The sequence below is a fragment of the Peromyscus leucopus genome, chromosome 15, assembly GCF_004664715.2.
Source record: "Peromyscus leucopus breed LL Stock chromosome 15, UCI_PerLeu_2.1, whole genome shotgun sequence".
NCBI lineage: Eukaryota > Metazoa > Chordata > Mammalia > Rodentia > Cricetidae > Peromyscus > Peromyscus leucopus.
The window spans coordinates 70,321,894-70,343,491 of NC_051076.1; the positions used below are offsets into that span (position 1 = coordinate 70,321,894).

The window sequence follows — 21,598 nt, forward strand, 5'->3', positions numbered from 1 at the left end:
AACATAGAGAGGGACCAAAATACACGAGTTAGGGCCAGTTGGATGCTCAGTCGGTAACAGTGCCTGCTGCCGAGTCTGACCGCCAGAACCCATAAGGTGGGAGAAGAGAACCACCTCCCACAGTCTGCCCTCTGCATACCACATGCATACTGTGTGTGTGTGCGCATCTTCCACAACTATCTACCATCTAGCTCTGCCATCCCTCACTTTCTCTCTCATACACACAAATAAGCATGTGTGCGTTCGTGCGTGCGCACATGTGTGTGTGATTAAAGAAAAGATTTTTGAGAAAAGAAAATCTCAACCTCAGTGGTGCAGGCCTTTAATCTCAGCACTCACTACAGAAGCAGAGGACAGCCTAGTCTACATGATGAACTCCAGGATAGCCAGAGCAGCACAGTGAGACCTTGTCTCAAATACACACACACACACACACACACACACACACACACACACACACACACACACACACAATCCCAACCTGAAGGAAGAGACTAAAGGAAAATCAAAGTTTAAAACTTGTACCAAGGACTGAGATGGATCAGTGGCTAACGTGTCTGTCCCCTGAGCACAAGGACCAGAGTTCAGATCCCTGGAACTCATGTACATGCTGCATAGATGAGATGGCCCTCCTGTAATCTGGTCTCAGAAAGCTGAGACACGGGATCCCTAGAGCAAGCTCTGAGTTTGAGTGGGAACCTTACAGGAATAAATAAGGCGGAAAAGTGACTGAGGATGGTTACTGACATCAGCCTTGGGCCTTCACATGGAGGCTGGCTGATTTTATGCCAACTTGACACAAGCTAGAGTCATCTGAAAGGAGGGAGCCTCAATTAAGAAAATGCCTCCATAAAATCCAGCTGTAAGGCATTTTCTTAATTAGTGATCAATGGGAGGGGGCCCAACCCATGGTGGGCAGTTCCATCCCTGGGCTGGTGGTCCTGAGTTCTATAAGAAAGCAGGCTGAGCAAGCCATGATGAGCAAACCAGTAAATAGCACTCCTCCACAGCCTCTGCATCAGCTCCTGCCTCCAGGTTCCTGCCCTGTTTGAGTTCCTGTCCCGACTTCCTTCAATGATGAACGGTGATGAGGAAGTATGAGCTGAATAGACCCTTTCCTCCCTCAAGGTGCTTTGTTTATGGTGTTTCATCACAGCAATAGCAAGAGTGACAAAGACAACAGGGTCCTGGAGTCAGGCTCCACCCACTGTTCAAAGCAGGCCTGCATCAAGGTCACATGTCCTGACACACCACGACAAATGACTCCTATGCTCTATTTCAACATACCATGCCACATCCCCAGTGCCCAGGACTCCAGAAACCCTTCCACAAAATAGAGCAGAGGAAAATGAAGAAGCCAAGTCCAAAGAAATGAGTCTTGGCTCTGACTCATTACTGTGTGACCTCTCAAAAGTCAGTGTGAGTTTCTGAACCTCTGCGGTTTCTAGGGACATAGGGACAGGCTCGGGGAGTTGTGCCCCTCTGGGATCGTCAAAGATATAGAAAGCCTGCTGTTACACTCTATTTTTAAATTCTATCTCTAATGAACCATTTCTAGCTCAAGTGTCCTCGGGTCTAGTAAGGTGCTGTTTCCACGGAAAGTGACACTGCTCAACAGAACACTAACTTGAGGATGTATCCCCAGGGGGTCTCCACTACTTATACGGAGGTGCGTATTAGAACGGCTTCGTCCACTAAACCAAATGTGTAAGCACCTGCTGCATTAGGTGCTGGGTGTACACAAGATATAGGACCACAAAATGATGAGTGCTGACTGTCTCAATACCAACACCTTTGAAAGGTGTGGGACACTGTAGTGTTTTAAACAAGAATTGCCCCATAGGCTCATAGCTGAAATCTTGGTCCCCAGTTAGTGGAAGTGTTTGGAAAGGATTACAGCAGTGGTTCTCAAGCCTCCTAATGCTACAACCCTTTAATATAGTTCCTCCTGCTGTGGAACCATAAAATAAACCCCCAACCACAAAATTATCTTCATTGCTATTTCATAACTGTAAATTTGCTTCTGTTATGGATTGTAATGTAAGTAGCTGTGTCTTTTGAAGGTCTTAGGTGACCCCTGTGAAAGGGTCATTTGACCCTCAAAAGGGTTGCACCAGACAGGTTGAGAATCACTGGATGAGAAGGTGTGGCCTTGAGGAGGTGTGTCACTGGAGGTGGACTTGAGATTTTAAAAGCCCCTGCCATTCCCAGTTAACTGTCTGCAAATGTGAGCTCTCAGCTACTGCTCCAGCTCCATGCCTTCCTGCCTGCTGCCGTGGTCCCCCACCTATGATGGTCATCCAAGTAACCCTCTGGACCCACAAGCCCCAGGAAATGCTTTCTCGTGTAAGTTGCTTTGCTCACTGTGGTGGTTTGAATGAAAATGGCACCCATAGGCTTGCGGGGAAACAGCACCTTACAAAGGAGGTGGCCTTGTTGGAGTAGGTGCAGCCTTGTTAGAAGAAGTGTATCACTGGGGGTAGGCTGCTCAAGCCAGGGCCGCTGTCTCTCTCTTCCTGCTGCCTGCTGATCCAGATGCAGAACTCTCAGCTCCTTCTCCAGCACCATGTCTGCTGGTGTGCCACCATGCTTCCCACCATGAAGATAATGAACTAAACCTCAGAACTTGTAAGTCAGCCCCAGTTAAATGTTTTCTTTTGTAAGAGTTGCCGTGATCATGGTGTCTCTTCACAGTGGTAGAAACTCTAAGGCACTCACAGTGTTTTGTCACAGCAACAGAAAAGTAACTAAGACAGATGTTGGTACCAGGGAGTGGGCCAGTGCTGTGACAGGCCTGACCATGCTGAGTTTGGGTATTTTTCTGGGATGTGGAAGACTTTGGACTAGAAAAGTGGTTAAATGCTGTAAGCAGAGCTTAGTGGGTCACTCTAGTAAGAGCTTGGAAGACACTAGTGCTAAGAGCAACGTGGACTGTGGAGGCCTGGGTCCTGAAATGTGGACTGTGGAGGCCTGCTCATGAAGACATTTTATAGAAGAATGTTAACTAGACACAATTCTCCTGGTATTTTGGCAAAGAATGTGCTTTTTGCCCCTGTCCTAAAAATCTGCCTGAGGCTTAACTGAAGAGTTTTGGATTAATTTTGTTGGCAGAGGAGATTTCAAGACAGCCTCATGTTGACTCTGTTGTGTAGTTATTAGTGATCACTCTTATGCCAATCTACAATGAAAAAGACCAACTGGACAAAAAAGAAAATACAAAACACACGTTTGAAGAGAAAAAGAGCACCAGGAAATTTAATGTTAAAGCCTTGGTTGATGCCGAAAGAGGTAAGAAGAAATAAAGGGAATGAAATTCTCAAGGTGAAACTCCCATCCAGCTAACCCTGAAACTTGTGGGAGAAAGGGCCTAAAGAACGATCTATTCCTAAAGAGCAACGACAAATCAAAAGTTTATGCAAATGTAATTCAAGGAGGGGCAGGTTCCATCCCAGGAAGGCAGCGGAACTTCACAGCTTTGGCACATGGATCTGGTGTTAAGAGTCATGAAGGAGTTATAGAGTCTTTCTCTGTGATTAAGGAAAGCCTCCGAGGCCAGGCCTATGGCAGTCGAGTCCCCACATGGAGGCCTAGAGAGGCGACTGTATGACTCTGGGAAAGTGAAGCACGGATTACGTTGGAGACCTGAAGATGTTGGAGATTCCAGAGCCTGGTGATATCTGCCAAGGAGAGCCGTTAACAGGGAGTGGAACCAGCCCAGGAGGGAGAAGTGTGTTCAGTCAGACAAGCTGGAAGCGAAGGGACATCTAAGCCTTTTGACACTAGAAGTAAGCCTACAGGAACCAGAGCTTGCAATCCTGGTTTTCTGTCTTGCTTTGGGCCAGCATTTCCTCATTTGCCCCCTTCCCTCCCTTCTGGAATGTTAATGCATATTCTGGGCCATCATATGACAGAAGCATGTAAGTAGCTTTTCGGTTTTCCAGGGGTTTACAATTCAGAGATTGTCTGAGTCTTAGAAAAGACTTTGGACTTTAAACTGCACTGAGCCTGTGGCAGACTATGTGGCTGTCTGAAGTTGGACCAAATGCATTTTGCGTTATGACATGGCTCCACGCCTACAGGGGCCCCAGAACGGAAGTGGGGTTTGAGTGAGAATGGCCTCTAGAGGCTCACATATTTGAATGCTTGGTCCCCAGGTGTCTGGAAAGGATTAGAAGGTGTGGCCTTGGAGGATGTGTGTCACTGCGGGTGGGCTTGGACCTTTCCAAAGACTCACTCCATGCATGTGCATGTGCGTGCGTGCGTGCGTGCGTGCATGCATGTGTGCGTGCATGCTGCCTGCCTGGTGTGGATCAGATGTGAGCTCTCAACTACTACTCCAGCACCACGCCTACCTGCCTGCTGCCATACTCCTCTTCGTGATGATCGCGAACTCTAACCTCCTAGAACCACGAGCCCCAATAAAATGCTTTCTTTTATAAGTTGCCTTGGTCACAGTGTTTTGTAACTTAGGTATGGAATGAGGCCAGAGTATCTGTAGTAGGTGAGAGTTGGGGAGGCGGAGGGAACTGTGAAAGTCTGAGACCAACCTTGGGGGCCAACCGCTTTCCTTTCTGAGACAGAGTCACAATGGCCTAGAGCTCTTCAATTCAGCTGGGCTGGCTGAGAAGGGAGCCCTAGCGATCTTCTAGTCTCCACCTCCCCGGTGCTGAGACTACAAGCATGTGCTACTGCAGGCAACTTTTTAAAGTGACTTTTGAGGCTCAAATCTAGGTACCCAGGCTCACAAGGCAAGCATGCTACTGAGTCGTCTCCCCGTCCCCCAAGTCTTATTTTTGAGGGAATAAGATAAAAGGCTCCCACTGACGTCTGGTGTGGAGAGGACATCTAGCCACCAGCCTCACAACCATGCATTCTTTGAATACAATTACCACATCAAAGATAGGAGCATGAACTGAGATGAAACCTGAAAAGGAGCAGGGGAGGGGGTGGAGAAAAAGGACCCACAAACATTTACAGAATCAATAAATGCTTACAACAGATTTGTAAGGGCCAGCAGGTAAAGGCACTTGCCGCCGAGTCTGCCGTGAGTTCAATCCCCAGTGCTCACGAGGAGAGAACTAGTTCCTGTAAGTTGTCCTCTGACCTCCACACACAACATGGCACAAGGACCCCCATACACAGACACAAATAAATACATAAAAATTTTAAGTGGAAAAAGGAGAAAGTGAGCACTCACCGGGACTGTGGCAGCCCTTTCTTACTGAGGTCTGCCCTCACACGTTCGCCTACATGTCTGTAAATCTCCACCAGACTGTTTATTGCTGCATCTCTAACCTAGACATAAGAGAAGAGATCTTACAGGTCTTCATGTCACTCCCCAGCTTGATCAGATAGAATCTAACAGTCTATATGCCACCCCAGTTTATCACCAGCCTACCAGCACAACCATGCACACAATCCCCATACATGCCAGACTAAGTAAAGGGCACATGTGGGTGTTTTCACTCCCATAAAACAATCCCAAATCATAGAAAATCCAAATTGTAGAAAAAGTCTTCAGCTTTTTAAACAGACCCCCAAGTTCTCCCCATTCTTTAAGATCAGGAAACCATAATTTTCAAAATGAAAAAACAAAAACAAAAACAATGAACTATGCTACAAGTAAGGCATCAGATATGCAGTGGTTTGAATGAGAATGGCCCCCAGTTGGTGGAACTGTTTGGGAAGAATGAAGAGGCGTGGCTTGTTCGAGGAGGTGTGTCACTGTGGGTAGGCTGATGGTTCAAAAGCCCACATCAGTCCCAGTTAGCTCTCTCTGCCTTGTGCTTGTGAAACAATATGTGAGCTTTCAGCTCTAACGCCATGCCGGCCTGCTGCCAAGCTCCCTGCCATGATGGTCATGGACTCTAACCTTTTGAACTTGTAATCCCTATACAAACTCTTTCTTTTGTAAGTGGCCTTGGTCATTATGTCTCTAGTAACTAAGATATTATATAAGTACATTATGTAAAGCATCAGCTTCATGTGTAAGGAGATTAAAACAAGAAACAAAAAGAAGCAATAACCTGCTACAAGGGCCCTACATTCAAGGAATTTGCAATGCTAAAACAAAGAAACACTGCACAGAAATGCCACTTTTAACAGAAGGCAGGATGTGGTCAACACTGTCCAAAACCAAAGATCATAGCAGAAAGGTAGGAACAGGACTGTTGGGTAACGTGCTGGCTCTGAAGGCACAAGGACTCTGGTGACCCCTAGAACCCATGTAAAAAAAAAGCCAGGTGGGCACATCTTTATACTTCCCGCACTGGGAAAGCAGGGACAGATGGATCCTGGGGTTCAATGACCATTTAGCAGAGCCTACATACTGAATTCTAGGGCAGTGAGACTATCTCAAAAATTAGTTGGATAGTGCCTGAAGAATGATATCTAAGCTGTCCTCTGGCCTCCATGGGCATACGCGTACACTCAGGCACACACACACACACACACACACACACACACACACACACACACACACCTACAAAGAGAGAAAGAAGTTGGGGAGAAGAGAGGGAGGAGTCACGTCAGTGCTCAGAAGAGTCAGATTTTGCCAGGTACAGAAGTGCGGCAGATGGTCGGGATCCAAATAAGACCCTGCTGCTCAAAGGCAGGAGGCACTTGGGCCCTCATGAACTGCAAGTGCACCATCTGGCCAGACACAAGGACCTACTACACAGGCAGTGAAATAAGGAGGAAGGGACAGGACGGATGTGTTTTCTTGGAGAAAATTCATGGAGTATACATATCAATGTATTGATGCTAAATTTCTATAGTATGAAAGTGGCATGTGAGGTCATTGAGACTGCTCAGCGGGGAGAGTAGCCTGACAGCCTGACCTTGAACCCCAGATCCCAAGCAGAAGGAAAGAACTGCCTCCACAAGGTGCCCTTTGACCCCTACAAATGAGCTCTTTACAGATACAGATGCTTATTTTTAAAAACCATGTGGTTATATGAGAAAATATTTTTGCTGTTATATGAAACATTGAACTTTCTGGAGTAAAAATATTATGTCTGAGTGTTATTTCCAAAAGGTTCAGAAAACAAATACACGTCTTCAAGTATGTGATGCACAAGCAGGCGTAAAACAGATCTGCCAGGGCTAGCTGACAGACCCAAGTGCTCGCTCGACTGCTCTTCTGGCTTTTCTGTGAGTTTACAATTTTGTAAACAAAAAGAAAACAATACATTTCAATACAGAATGTCATAAGGGCCAGGCAGGAAGTGACAGGGATGCAACAGGGTTTTAGATTTGTTCTGTAGCAATGCAACCAAAGGATGAAGGTGTTGTGGGGTATTTGTTTACACTGTGTGAGGATGTGTCACTGTGACTGGTTTAATAAAGAGCTGAACGGCCAATAGCTGGGCAGGAGAAGACAGATGGGATTTCCAGGGAGAGAGAAGAAGAGATAAATCTAGAAACGTGGAGATGCCAATGAGACATGGAACAAGTTGGACATACGGTACAGAGGAGAGGTACTGAACCATGTGGGAAAATGTAGATTAATAAAAGCAGGTTAATTAAGCTATAAGAGCTAGTTGAGGAAAAAGTCTAAGCTAAAGGCCAGGCTTGCATACTTGTGTCATTACTGGGGGGCTGGTGGTCCCACAAAGAAGAGTCCCACAAGGAAGCCTACTACATGAAGGACAGGAGGGAGGGACATGGGCACCAGTCCTGACCCTATGTGACCTGGTGTCACATGACAGGTCATCATCTGTATAAACCTCTTCTCCTAATAAATCACAGCTCATTCATCTTCTCTTAAATCTCATGCTACATCCACCAAAGCTCAAATGCTGAATCCCTAAGCCCCAAAGCAGGGACAGGGACTCTAATTAAGGTTTGGAGCTGGGGCTGGAGAGATGGCTGAGAACCTGTACTGCTCTTAGAGAGGACCTGAGTTCAGATCCCAACACCCATGTCAGGCAGCTCACAACTGCCTGTAAACCCAGCATCATACAATCCAACAGCCTTATTTGGACTCCTCAGGCACCTGTACTCACAGGTGCACACACATAAATAAAAATAAAAGTTAATCTTGTCATAAAGTTTGGGGCATGGAGCTCGATGGTGGAACAGTGGACGGCTGAGGTGACTGGCATTAGTGAGGCAGGGTGCTGCATATATTCCTGTAGGTGCAGTGTGCATGCCAAGTCCAGGGTGTTTCACGTGCAGAGATCACTCCAAAGGCAGGTGTGGGGGCGGGGCTAGAGCTGGGGGGGAGGGGGAGGCTCATTACACACGCATGAGGCCCCAGCCTTAATCTCTAGCTCTGCTGAAGAAAGGAAAGGAATCTGAAGGCAGATGTAGCTGTGGGGATTGTTTTCAGTGTTTAGTAGAGAATCCCCAGCCTATAAATCCTGTCTACTACAGGGAACTGAAAGTCACCCTGAAGTACAGGCCTCATTTTTCACATGATGGGAAATGGAGATAAACAAAAACATAAAAAAGGAATGAGGAATAAGAATTTAAAGGACTATGGATCAAAACACTGTAACGGGACATGCCTGGGGGCCATATAGTACAAGTGCCTACCAGATTCTGGGCAGAAATTTGAGGTGTAGTTTGTTGATACAATTTCATATTTTCCATTTGATTAAAAATTGTTTCACTCGTTTTATTTTTTATTAATTTTTTAAAGTTTATGTGTATTTGTGTTTTGCCTTGCGTGTGTGTGTGTGTGTGTGTGTGTGTGTGTGTGTGTGTGTGTGTGTGTGCATTTTGTGTGTGCCAAAACTCACGTTGTGGACAGTTGTGAGCTGCCATGTGAGTGCTGGGAACCGAACTCAGGTTCTCTGCAAGAGCAGTAAGTGTTCCTAATTTCTATTTTTGAGGTCGAGTCTCACTATGCAGTCTTGGCTGACCTGGAACTCACATGGAGATCAGGCTGGCCTTAAACTCTGAGGTCCACCTATCTCTGCTGAGTGCCGAGACTCAGGGAATGTGCCACTATAGGTTTTTCTCCTCGTTTTTTTTTCTTTTAATTTATACAGTCTTGATAACAGTTATCTAGAGAGCAGTCAGACATGGTCCCTCTTAAAGGCATTTCTTCCACAGTTAGGCTGCACTGCTACTGCTACTGAGACTCAACCCAGGGTGCCTGACTTTGGATAATGAACACCGTCTTTTGGTACATGGATGTATGTGTGTGTCTAACCAGGACTCTGTCTTTGGTACATGGATGTATGTGTGTGTCTAACCAGGACTCTGCCTTTTGGTACATGGATGTATGTGTGTGTCTAAGCAGGACTCTGCCTTTTGGTACATGGATGTATGTGTGTGTCTAACCAGGACTCCCAAGATTTGATATATGCAAAGCATATCCACACCAATATTGTGAAGACACTCTAAGATACCAGTACAATAAACCATTTTCACTTATTTAAAACAATACAGCTGGCTGGGCAGTGGTGGCACATGTCTTTAATCCCAGCACTCAGGAGGCAGAGGCAGGTGGATCTCTGAGTTCAAGGCCAGTCTGGTCTACAGAGTGAGTTCCAGGACAGCCATGGCCACTCAGAGAAACCCTGTCCTGAAAACCTAATAAATAAAACAATCCAGCTAAGGGTTTCTCAAAACCCACTGGATGTGGCAGGTGTGGGATCTCTGCAAATGACAATGTCCACCTCAGGCTAAGGAGACTCGGACTAAGTTGTGTCCAACAGTGATGCCAGAGACTAAGAACAATCACCCTCCCAAGCACTTGCAGGAAGACTCAAAAGCAAACCCACACTACTGCCCTAACAGGGAGGCAGGCTCAAGAGCAGGAGGAACACCAGGGTCAGCCATGCACGGCCAGGACATGTCTGTCCTCCAGGCTTTCTGGGGTGACCTAGAGAGCTCAGAGTTTGATATAGTCTCTTCAAATTGATACTCAATGTTATCTCTAATACCAAATACAAAAACAACTGAACTAATGTGTTCAGAATATGGGATTGTGCTGACATGTGATATTTAACCCTAGTTACTCCCGAATAAGGGGAACATCCCCAAACCCTAGAGACATCTCACACATTAACTTCCACTCTGGACTTGAACAAGGGAAGTGGAATCAGGGAGCAGTGCTACGTGAGAATAGACGCCCCCAACTGTCCCACAGTTCAGGCAGTTCTAGGTGCTGTACACTATGTGCTTGCTAAGGGAGGTTCCCCTGGTGGACAACTTCAGAAGTGAAAACCTGGGAAGAACAAGAACTCTGAGATTCATCTGAATAGCTTTAAAGGGAACAAGAACATCACTTTCAAATTTCTACATTGGGATGTGAGCTTCTGAGCAGGGCAAAGCTGATGTTACTCCCACAGCACACGGCAGAGGGTCCTGGGCTGGTGAGGTGGTCCTTCCGCATCTACTTTAAACACCATCTAGTACTAATGCACAGCGAGGCCACCTCTGCTGTGAGGAAGGATGATGGATGCCCTGCAGAGTCTGCCAGCTACCACACTGTGGGGCCAGTGAATGTCTCTCCTACATCTGGAGGATGATGTTCGCACCAGTTACAGAAATACACCATGTGCTATACGCTCGCTAATTGAGTTCCCCTAGCATCTACCCCACCTAGTCCTGTGAGCCCGCCTTCCCTGTGAGCCCGTCTTCCCTGTGAGCCCGCCTTCCCTGTGAGCCCGCCTTCCCTGTGAGCCTGCCTTGTTGGGGTAGATGTTTGGACTTCTCCACAAACCAGACAGCAGGCAGTTGTGTGATAAGTGCTGTCACGCTCAATGGTGTGTCTGGCCTGCTCTGTCTCACAACCAAAGGACACTCAGTGCACACTATTCTGGTGCAGATCCAAGGCCACCCACAGGTCCACCATGAACACCCATCACCTGCCTGTCTCATGTAAGCAGCTTAATGACAGATAAACAACCCCAAGTAGGTACCATGTAATGGCACTGGCATTGCACACGGGACTTCTGCAGGAAACAAAAGATGCAGAAACAAGCCTGAAGGCCTGAGGGTGAGAGGTCAAGGCAAAAGCATTGAAATCTTCCTGAAGAACTGCTGTGGCCATTTTCGGCTTCTTTTAATTTTTGAGATTTCATTTTATGTGTATGAGTGTCTGTTCACATGTGTATCTGTGCACCACAGTGTAACAGATGGTTGTGAGCCACCATGAGGGTGCTGGGAATTGAACCCAGTCTTCTGCAAGAACAACCAACACTCTTAGCCATCTCTCCAGCCCCCGTGGCCGTTTATAACTGATAGACTGTAAAGTAGGATTTGGCATACAAAAATCACTGTGATTTCTCAGCCCAACATACAGGAGAGGGCAGAGCGGCCACTCATTTGCTGTGATAGTTTATAAAAGCTAGTGGATAGCTAATCTCTTAAATCCGAGTCAGAGCTCCCCAGAGGTAAGTCCGCCCACCTGACGCACACAGCACGCACAGAACACCAGAATGCACCTTCCCGGGCTGCCGGTCTCTCCACTCACCTGGCTGTTGGGATCTCCCAGTAAGTTACATATATGTGGCACAATCTTGCTTAGTGTTAGCGTCTGGGCCCCAGAGCTGGAAATGAAAGGCATGAGTAAGAACAAAGGGCAGAAAAAGGCCGGCGCCCACATCTGCCCTTCTCCACCCCCAGCATTAGCCCCGTAAACCAAGGTTCCCTCCATCTACTCAAAGTGGCTCCAAAGCATTCCAGAGCCCATTTGCTGGCCTCAGGCCTCCATGGCCTGGCCCCGAAGACTACAACAGGGCCTGCGCCTTGGCGTCTCTCTTGCCTCAGACCCCTCGCTCTGCTGGGTCGGGTCATACTTCCTGTTCTGCCAAACTCCGAGGCCCCAACCAAACTCTCCAGGGTCATCTCTGGAGCGGCTTTCAGACAGTCTGCTAATGTTGCTGCTGGCAGGATGGCTGCAGGTGTCTGACTACACACCGCTCTACTAGGGAACTCAAGTCTGTCACTTTTCTTCGGGGTTTATTTCTGCGCATGTCTGTCTGTGTGCATGCCAGAAGAGGATGTCATATCCCCTGAAATGAAATTGAAGGCCGTTGTGAGCCACCTGAGCAATCACTCTTAATCACCTCAGCATCTCTCCAGCCTTCCCACCATGGCAGTGCTGAAGCCACAGACATCCTTTGTGAACACTCTATTTAAAAGAGCACAGACAACTCCGGAAATTATGTCGGCAGTTTCTTTTAAAGACTAGAAATGGGGTGGATCAGTGGTTAAAAGCCCTGGCTCCTCTTCCAGAAGTCAGGGATTCTATACCAGCACCCACATGGCGGCTCACAACCATCTCTACTCCAGTTCCAGGGGATCTAACACCCTCTTCTAGCCTCCAAGGGCACCAGACACTCACGTGGTGCAAAGGAGGACATGCAGGCAAAACTCCCAAAGATAATAAATAAATGGACAAACAATGAAAATATCCCCTCCATCATACTCTTCCTGAAGGGAATTGAAAATTCACACTTCTGCAGAAACTTGCATACATACCCTAGCAATTTTCCTCCCGGGAGGCCCAAACCTGAAATCACCCACATTTTCTTCAATGGATGAGTGACTAAATAAACTGGACTACATCTACAGTAGATATTCTATACCATATACGCTGTACTCCAGCATAGGTTCTATTCCAAAGGATTGCACTCCGCAGTGAAACAAACCGACTATCACCATCAGTGGCACACAGTGCAAGCTCCAGGAACTTAACTAAGTGGAAATCTAGACGGCAACCCTGGAAGGTCACAGGCTTGACACCACTTGAGTAACAGTTTGAAGTGGCAAGATCATAGAGACAAGAGTCCAGATTAGTGGCTGCCACAGGCTATAAAGTGCATGGCAGAAGGGCAGTGGGTGGGACCTCATACACACATACGAGGCCTGTGTGCAGCTGTGGCAATGTGGGCAAGCTCTGGGAGCAGCCCCCGTACTCCTCCAGGGTCCTGAAGGCCACACCATCCTGCGTGAAATCCTACTCTGGTCAGGGAGCGGGACCGCGCCACTTCCCAGTACATTTCTTTACAACTACCCGTAGATCTAATTACTTCAGAATAAAGGACAGTGGTGGCGGCTTTTGATCTGTTTTGTTTTTAAAGCTTTAGCCAAGGGGCTGGAAATGTAATTCAGATTACATTTGACATTTCTAGCACCCCTAGAGCCAAATAAACAGGACACATGTTGGCCTGTGTCGAATATCCCAACTCCTGAAGAGTAGAGGCAGGAGGACCAGAAGTTCAAGATATACTCAGTTACAAAGTAAGTTCAAGACCAGAGGACTACATGAGACCCTATGTTAAAAAAAAAAAAAGCTGGGGTGGTGGTGGCCTATGCCTTTAATCCCAGCACTTGGGAGGCAGAGGCAGGTGGCTCTCTGTGAGTGTGAGGCCAGCCTGGTCTGCAGAGTGCTGTGGGATGGTCTGTATGTCAAATTGCTCTGACTGGTCAATAAATAAAACACTGAATGGCCAGTGGCCAGGCAGGAAGTAGGTGGGACAAGGAGAGAGGAGAATTGTGGGAAGCGGAAGGCTGAGGAGAGAGACACCGCCAGTCGCTGCTATGACCAGCAGCATGTGAAGACGCCGGTAAGCCACCAGCCACGTGGCAAGGTATAGATTTATGGAAATGGATTAATTTAAGATAAAAGAACAGTTAGCAAGAAGCCTGCCACGGCCATACAGTTTGTAAGCAATATAAGTCTCTGTGTTTACTTGGTTGGGTCTGAGCGGCTGTGGGACTGGCGGGTGACAAAGATTTGTCCTGACTGTGGGCAAGGCAGGAAAACTCTAGCTACAGCAGAGCAAGTTTTAGGACAGCCAGGGCTATAGAACTGTTACATAGAAAAACCCTGTCTCAAAAACAAAACAAAACAACAACAACAACAACAAAAGCATGAGCCAAGCAGTCTGCAGGTTCCCCCAGACTTACGCATTGAGTGTTGCAATAAGGCAGAGGCAGATGCCCTCTCTCGTGCGAAAGTTCTTGTGTTTGAAGCCTCCGAGCATTCTGTCCCACACGTACTGCAGGTGACAAGGAACAGGTCAGAGGGTAAGAATGCGGCAGCCCTTCACAGAATAAGAGCCTCTTTACAGGAACCAAACTGGCCCCGTCCCCACCGGCCCCCAGGGTCCTCTCACAATCACACTCAAGTAGGACAGGGAACTACTTTCTCAAACACGTGCAGTTACAGTGTGAAAAGCAGGTGCACTTATGTAACACTACTGGATTCTCCCCACACTCCTGAGGAGGTGTAACTACCCCATTTTAGGACTGAGAACAGGACAGCCCAAATGACAGCAGGCACACACACTGCTTTCTGTCTGGAACAGCTCTCCTCACCGAGACTCACCCAAAATCCCCTGGGAAACTGCTGCTGGCTACCTTGCTGCATCCCCCAACAATGATCAGTGGGACCCTGGGAGACAGGGCTGGGTCCATCCATTCTAGCAAGCCTCTAAGTGTCATAGAGGGACCAGGCCCCCCGCCAGGCCTACTGGCTCCTCAGATACCACCAGCTGCTGCTCCTTTCCGGAGAAAGGGAGAGCGAGTCCCATAAATGAGCTAAAGGGCGTTAACAGATTAATCAAACACTCAATACCCATGTCCAGCCCACTAATTTATTCAAATGATACATTTATGAGGAGGGACTGTGGGCCATAAGAATGTTTATCGATGTCCTGGCTAGTTTTAAGTTCAATTTACACAAGCTAGAGTCATCAGAGGGCAAAGAGCCTCAGTTGAGAAAATGCCTCCCTAAGATCCAGCTACAAGGCATTTACTTAGTTATTGATGGGGCGGACCCAGCCCACTGTGGGTGGGGCCATCCCTGGACTGGTGGTCCCGGATTCTATAAGAAAGCAGACTGAGCAAGCCGTGAGAAGCAAGCCAGTAAGCAGCGCCCCTCCATGGCCTCTGCATCAGCTCCTGCCTCCAGGATCCTGCCTGCTTGAGTTCCTGTCCTGACTTCCTTCAATGATGAACAGTGATGTGGAAGTGTAAGCTGAATAAACCCTTTCCTACCCAACTTGCTTTTTGGTCATGGTGTTTTGTTGAAGCAACAGAAAACCTAACTAAGACCATCTCCAACCCATCAGCTTAAAAGAAATAAGCCCAGGGAGTTGCACGAACACTGTCTGTGCACACAGGCGTGCTTCTCTTGTCCTACCTGGGGGTTAGCAGCTTGATCCATGATCTTTAGCAGCAGGGTCTGGTCTTGCTCCCTCACGGAGTCCTTAGCATCTCCCAATCTGTCTATTAGACTTGGCAACACTGGAAACCAAAATGGAAATGATTAAATGAAAACAGATCTAGGGATCTGAGCTCAGCCACTGCTCATCTGCAAGAAGCTGGCCTAATTAAGGAGTTCTAAAGCCTATTCCATGGGTAGCTATTCCAAAGCCACCCATCCTGGGTCAGACCTCTGCTCTCCTTGCCGAAGTACATTCCAGAAGCACAGACATTGGCAGGACCTCGTACTTGGGCGGACTGTCTCTGCCCCAGCTTCCCTCCAGCCAGTCCCAACATATGTGGACCCCGACGAAATATTAAACAGAGGCCCTGGCAGGCAAGGGTGACCCAAAAGAAACTTGAAGGAAGGAAAGAGCTGGGTAAGTACTACATGCCTAAAATCTTAGCATTTGGGTCATGGAGGAAGGAGGATTGGGTCATAAGGTTATCCTTTGCTGTGTGGAAGGTTCAAGGCCAGCCAAGGCTATATGGCACCCAGGAGGGAGAGAGGGAGAGAGGGAAAGAAGGAACTTAAAGTAGGAGGACTCTGAAGGACCTATCCTTCCCTGAGTTAATTGCTGATGGGAGAGGGAGATGTTTTCATCAGTGGTTACACTACAGATAAAGGCCCATTACCCTAAAACAACCCTTTACCTACGCTTGTGTAAGCAACCCGAATCAAACTCAGCGGTCATGGGAGAAAGAAAACAAAACAAAAAAACATGAAAGCAGAAGAGGGACTGGGTAGGAAAGGAAAGACATCAGCAGGAAGTGGGGAGGACAGAAGGCAAGAGTGAGTATATGATCAAAATACACTATTTAATGTGTAAAATGCACTGCTATATAATGACATGTGCTAATAAAAACATTAAAATGGGGCTAGAGAGATGGCTCAGTGGTTAGGAGCACTGGATGCTCTTTCAGAGGACCCGGGTTCAATTCCCAGCACCCACATGGCAGCTCATAACTGTCTGTAACTCCAGTTCCAGATGATCTGACACCCTCACACAGATGCACATGCAGGCAAAATACCAATGCACATAAAATAAAAATTTTAAAAGTTTAAAAAAAAAACAAAAACAAAAAAACAAACAAACAAAAAAAAACATTAAACAGGCCCTGTCTGGGGGCAAAGGGGATCAACACGCTTTACTGACATTGGGTTCATTTTACTTATAGCACACATAAGACACACACCACATTTATACACTGCAGCATGGGCCAGGCCAGCCCACCCATTCCTAGCCCAAGCCTGTTAGGCCTCCCTTTTGTGAGAATCCATGAGAATCCTCCTACATTGAGCTAATGTAGGAGGGAAATGGAAAATGGTTCAAACACCAAATTCCTAGCAGTAAGCTTTTGTATGGTCCCACCATCTTTCTCAGTGAGCACACTGACCCAAAGCTACAGAAAAGGAAAAGACAAACACTGATGATGAACGCCACTGGGAAATGCCAGCTAACATTGTGGCTCAATGGTTAGAGTCCTTGACTGGCACGCAGAGCCCACACAAAACAGAAAGAAGAAAGGAAAGAGGAATGGAGAGATTCTCTACAGAAACAGTAGAATAAACAGAACTGCTTAGTGTTTACATTGCCACCATGAAACACCTTGGTTTAGTGACCTTTAAACCGTGGAAAAAGGCAACTGGTTCCTTTTTTTTTGTAGGACTTTTCAAAGAAAACTGCCTCTCAGAGGAAGGGCTGGGGACAACATGCACTGGCTGGCATCAAATCTGATGGTTAATCTGGCACAAAGTCCTCAACTGGCAGTATTTTATATGCGAAGATCACAGCAGGAAGGAGTATTTCAGGATTAGAGGGAAAAGTGATGTGGGGTGAGTCCGGAGTGGGAGGGAGGCTGGGAGTCTGCTGTTCGCGGCTTACCGGTGCCGATTTGCGCCTTGAACCGGTCCTGCAGCCTTGTCACCAGCGCAGACAGGATGTCCATGCCCAGGAGAACCACCTGCAACGGGAAACAGGCACGGCGTCAGCGGTGCAGAGAGGTATCGCCGGCATATCTGGTCCCCGCGGTCCCAGAGCCCGGGGCGCCTAATGACTGGGAAGCCTGGGCTGGCTGGTCAGGAAAGGATGCTAGGCACGGAAAAACCGGTTACAGAAACTCGCCCAGGCGAAACTCCATTGCAATAGAAGCAGCCCAGCCCACAGGAGCCCATCACGGCCCCGCCCCGCCCCGCCCCAGAGTTGCGCATGCAAATTAACCGGGTCGCAGTACTAAGCCTCCCTCCGGCCCCGCCCAGAGAGGCACGTATGCAAATTTTCAGACGTGTGGCGCGCGGCCTTCTGGGTAAAGCCAAGCAGGCGTCTGAAAGCCCCTCGGGAGTTTCAAGAAAGCAGAGAGGGTACTCGGCGTCAGAGCTGCACTTGCAGAAAATACTGGCCACCGCGCGGGCTGGGTCAGGACCACCGCGGTGATCACCGCAAGCCTACCCGGGCCTGGAGCTTCCTGGCCGCTGGGCGCGCGTGGTTGCAAGCAACCATCCTTTTCTTGGGGTTGCGCTACTGTCCAATGAACGCATAGTGAGGGCAGTACTGCTAACGCCTGACAACACACCTGCATCGGTTAGAGCTCTGCTTTACCTTGGTGCAATTTTTGGAACACAAAACCTCTTTTCCTCGCCTGAGCGTTCAAAGACAGTTTAGACAACGCAGCCCTTCCCGGACTTCTTCCGTGCTCCGGTAGAGGGCAGCCGTGACCACTGCAAGACCATTTCCCAAACTTCCCCATTATAGCCTAGAAACTGCCTTCAGTATCTTAGTTCACGTCCGGTTTCCAAACAGATCCACTTAGGTCAAATACCAAACCAGCCTTGGGAGAAGTTAGATACTCATTGAGACCCACTCTATATAGTTTCAGAGTGGCCCGGAACTTAGTGTGTAGCTCATGCTAACCTCAGACTCACAGAAAATAGGTTCATGAGCATCTTCCTTTTAAAGAATTTTTAGTTCAAATTACTGGTTTTATTTTTGAACCAGGGCATTTTAGTTTTCCTAGTTTGGCACACTAGGGAAGGGAGTGGACTTTACAGTATAGAAACTGATAAACCACCTTATCCAGGTGACCAAAGTTCACATGAACAATGCTAAGTCATGCTGGTGATGTAAACTTAATATAATGTAATATACACTTCACCTCTGTGACAGTCTCTCCAAGCCTATAAGCCATGAGTAATCCCAAGAAAAACATGAGGGAAAGAAACTCAAAACACCCGACCATTATGCCACTGTTAAGATCAAAACCAAGGATATCTGAGAAATTGCCACAGGTAAGAGACAGCAAAGGGAAACTGCATGTAACAGGTATCCTGGATAGAATTCCTGAGAGGAGTGGGGGGCTTTTCCTGGGGAAAAGCTACAGAGGTCTGATTTGACCACAGGTAAGAAGATGATAACTTTGTAGCAAGTGGTCCCCTTCTCGTAGGGCCACCATCCCCTGGGAAAAGGAACCCAGACAGTAAGAACAACTTTTTGTAGCCTTTTGATTTGCCTGGGAAGAGGAAAATTGCATGCCAAAGACGGTTTTTTGAAAGAACCAAACAATGAAGGGACCAAGGTAAGAGCCAATGAATGGGCTCTATTTAAAGAGCCCTGTACAGAGCAAGGGGGATTAAAGAGGAGGGAGTCTGGGAATAAACACAGCACACGAGGCGATGGCTAGAGCACTCCAAAGCGCAGGTGCACAGCAGAGGAGCAGACCAGCGCTCAGACACAGCCAAGGCTGACATTCTCTAGGCAGAGACAGCAGGGAAGAGGGAGAGAGGGAAGGGGACGGCACAAAGGAATAAGAACTGATGGAGTATAACAGTGTCAGTGTGGGAAATGTCTGCAGAAAATCAAATAGAATTTAACTGTATGCTCCAGCAATTCAACTTCTGGACATAAAGGCACAGGAGGTAAAGTGCAGTCAGGGTCAACATCTGTGGGGTCATTTCTACAAGTACCATAACAGATGAGTGGACGCTCAACACATGGTCTTATCCACAGAACGCAGTCCTAACATGAGTCAGCACACTCGTCTCCTACCCTCCTTATCCACAACTGTGCTTTCTGCAACACATAATAAACTCCTGAAATAAACAATTTATACAATTAAAACTGTGTGCTGTTCTGAGCAGCACAATAAAATCTCAGTCCCACTGAGAATTAGAATCATCCCTTTGGCATCCAGGATCCAATGATGCCCTCCATGAGTCACCTGGCAGTCCTCCTGGCTGGTCGGCCGGGATCCGAGTGTGCTAAGGAAGCCCGTAGCTACTTAAAAATGTTCCCCAAGCACTGAGAATTTGGATATGCCAAAGAGAAAAGTATTGGGATTACAGGGGCATAGTTTACATACTATGATTGCATAGCTCCACCCTGGCTTCCCTTCAGTGAGGACTTCACAGCCTGGTGAATATATGGAGAAATACAAATGCACAGAACACCCTCCTACTGGACACCGGGACTGACTACAGAAGAGAAGGAACGAAGGCAGGTGCCACTAGTTCCCGTGCAGACTGAGTGACAACAAACAGAATTCACCCCGGCCAGGAAGGACCCAAGCATCTGGGGCACTTTCCTGACAAGAGTTCCAAAGAGCAGAGGGGACGGCGCTATTTTTACACAAACACCCTTGGGTCACTGCAGGATCTGGAGGGACTAAAAAGAGAACGCCTCCTGTAACCCGCCAGAGACAAGCAATACAGCCGCAGGCAGCAAGGAGCTCCGTGATCCTGGGGTAGGAGAAAACCCAAGCCAGAGAAGCACAAACGTCAGGACTAGACTGATGAAGCGGACCACACTTGACTCGCTAGGGCACTTTAGAAGAGGCAAAGCAGCACAAACCCATCTCGAGATTATCCAAGGCCATGAGTTTACAAACCACCCAAGCCTTCTGACTGTCAAGGCCGTTTTCAGTGCAGCCCCACCACATTACACACTGGCCTGGTGCTCTCGGGCTTGCTCACCTCTCCCCAGCTAGAAGACGACCTTGGACAAGTCACAACACCTGCCGCCAACACCACATTGACCTCCAAAGTCGCCCGACTCTCTGGTGCCCTGATAATGCCAGGTCCTGGAAAAGCACACAGGCTCCCTAAGCCCAGACTCACTGGGGACAGGGAACACCAGACTCAGCCATCGACTGCCAACCGTCCCATCTCCGCGTTTGAAAAGCACCACCTAACAATACATCCACTCCACAGAGCACTCAGGAGGGCTAGCAAGCTTCATCAATATGCCTGGTACATAGTAGGTACCCATGAGGACCCCGCCTCTTCATCAGGAAAACGTGTTAGGGCCGGGTTGGTAAAGTGCTTGCAATCAACTGTGAGGACCCAGTGTCCATCCCCAGAACCCACAGAAGAGTCAGATGTGGTGGCATGTGCCTGTAATCCTCATGTTGGGGAGGCAGAGACAGGAGGATCCCCAGGTCTTACTGGCCATGTGGTAGTATTATCAGTGCGCCATCATCTCCAGACAAAGAATCAAACGGCATGATGGCACACGCCTTTAATCCCAGCAGAGGCAGGCGGTTCTACTGAGTTTGAGGACAGCTTGCTCTACATAGTGAATTCCAGAACAGCCAGGACTACATAGAAAGACACTGCCTCAAAAATAAACAAGTAAATTAAACTTAATAATAATAAAAATAAAAGTGGAGAATGATTGATGAAGACATCTGACCTCTGGCTTCCACATGCATTCGAGCACACAGTGACACACAGACACACAGACACAGACACACACACACACACACACACACACACACACACGAGTCAGATAAAGTAAAGAAACAAAGTCATGAAATGCAAAGAAAAGGCAAGCCTGCCTAAAAGCACAGCACCGATGACGATGACCGGTAACACTGGCAGTCACCCTGGACACATCAGGCATGCCCACACAGAGTCTCCACTGAGAATGCTATGGAAACCTCCCCAGCCAACAGATCTACAGCCCATTCTCAGTGGACCGGCATCCTACTGCAGCTAGCTTTCATGTTACTGGCCCAGTCCTCCAAACACTTACAAACAAGTGGACACACATGTCCATGTGTGTGCTGCTCTTAGGACATACGAGCCCATATGTGTGCTGCTTTCTCTTAGGATCACATGATCACATGTCCACACGTGTGCTGCTCCCTCTCAGCACCAGTGTTATTAGGATATCTGCAGGCATAAAGATACTCTTCCTTCTATGGTAAAACTGTCACAGAACGCAGCAGCTGTCCTTGAGAATCGGTACATGCTGCTGTATCTACACATTGTTTAGTGTTGCTTCCATTGTTCAGCTGCAGCCTGGTATCAACTAAAGAGAAATTAATTAGCACTCTACACTGTGCTCACTTCCGATTCCCAGATTAAGAGCACAATGCAAACCCAAGAAGGGAAAAAAATTAAGTTTGGAAGCATCGGGAATCAACGATAGGA

General features: G+C 47.7%; 1 protein-coding gene and 1 non-coding gene across 51 annotated transcripts in view; one reads left to right on the forward strand and one right to left on the reverse strand.

Moving 5' to 3' along the window:
- Positions 1–21,598, reverse strand: part of Clasp1 (cytoplasmic linker associated protein 1) — a 233,127-nt gene that overhangs the window by 139,337 nt on the left and 72,192 nt on the right. For all 50 annotated transcript variants that reach the window (XM_028879823.2, XM_037211525.1, XM_037211502.1 and 47 more), the window contains exons 3-7: positions 17,058–17,136; positions 15,110–15,213; positions 13,873–13,964; positions 11,432–11,507; positions 5,198–5,295 (exon numbers count right to left, since the gene is read on the reverse strand). In XM_028879823.2, the coding sequence (XP_028735656.1) occupies positions 5,198–5,295; positions 11,432–11,507; positions 13,873–13,964; positions 15,110–15,213; positions 17,058–17,136 (449 nt within the window). The remainder of the gene's footprint in view (positions 1–5,197; positions 5,296–11,431; positions 11,508–13,872; positions 13,965–15,109; positions 15,214–17,057; positions 17,137–21,598) is intronic.
- On the forward strand, positions 17,668–17,792 carry LOC114700248. The gene has a single exon (XR_003735649.1). It is a non-coding gene; the product is annotated as a U4atac minor spliceosomal RNA (small nuclear RNA).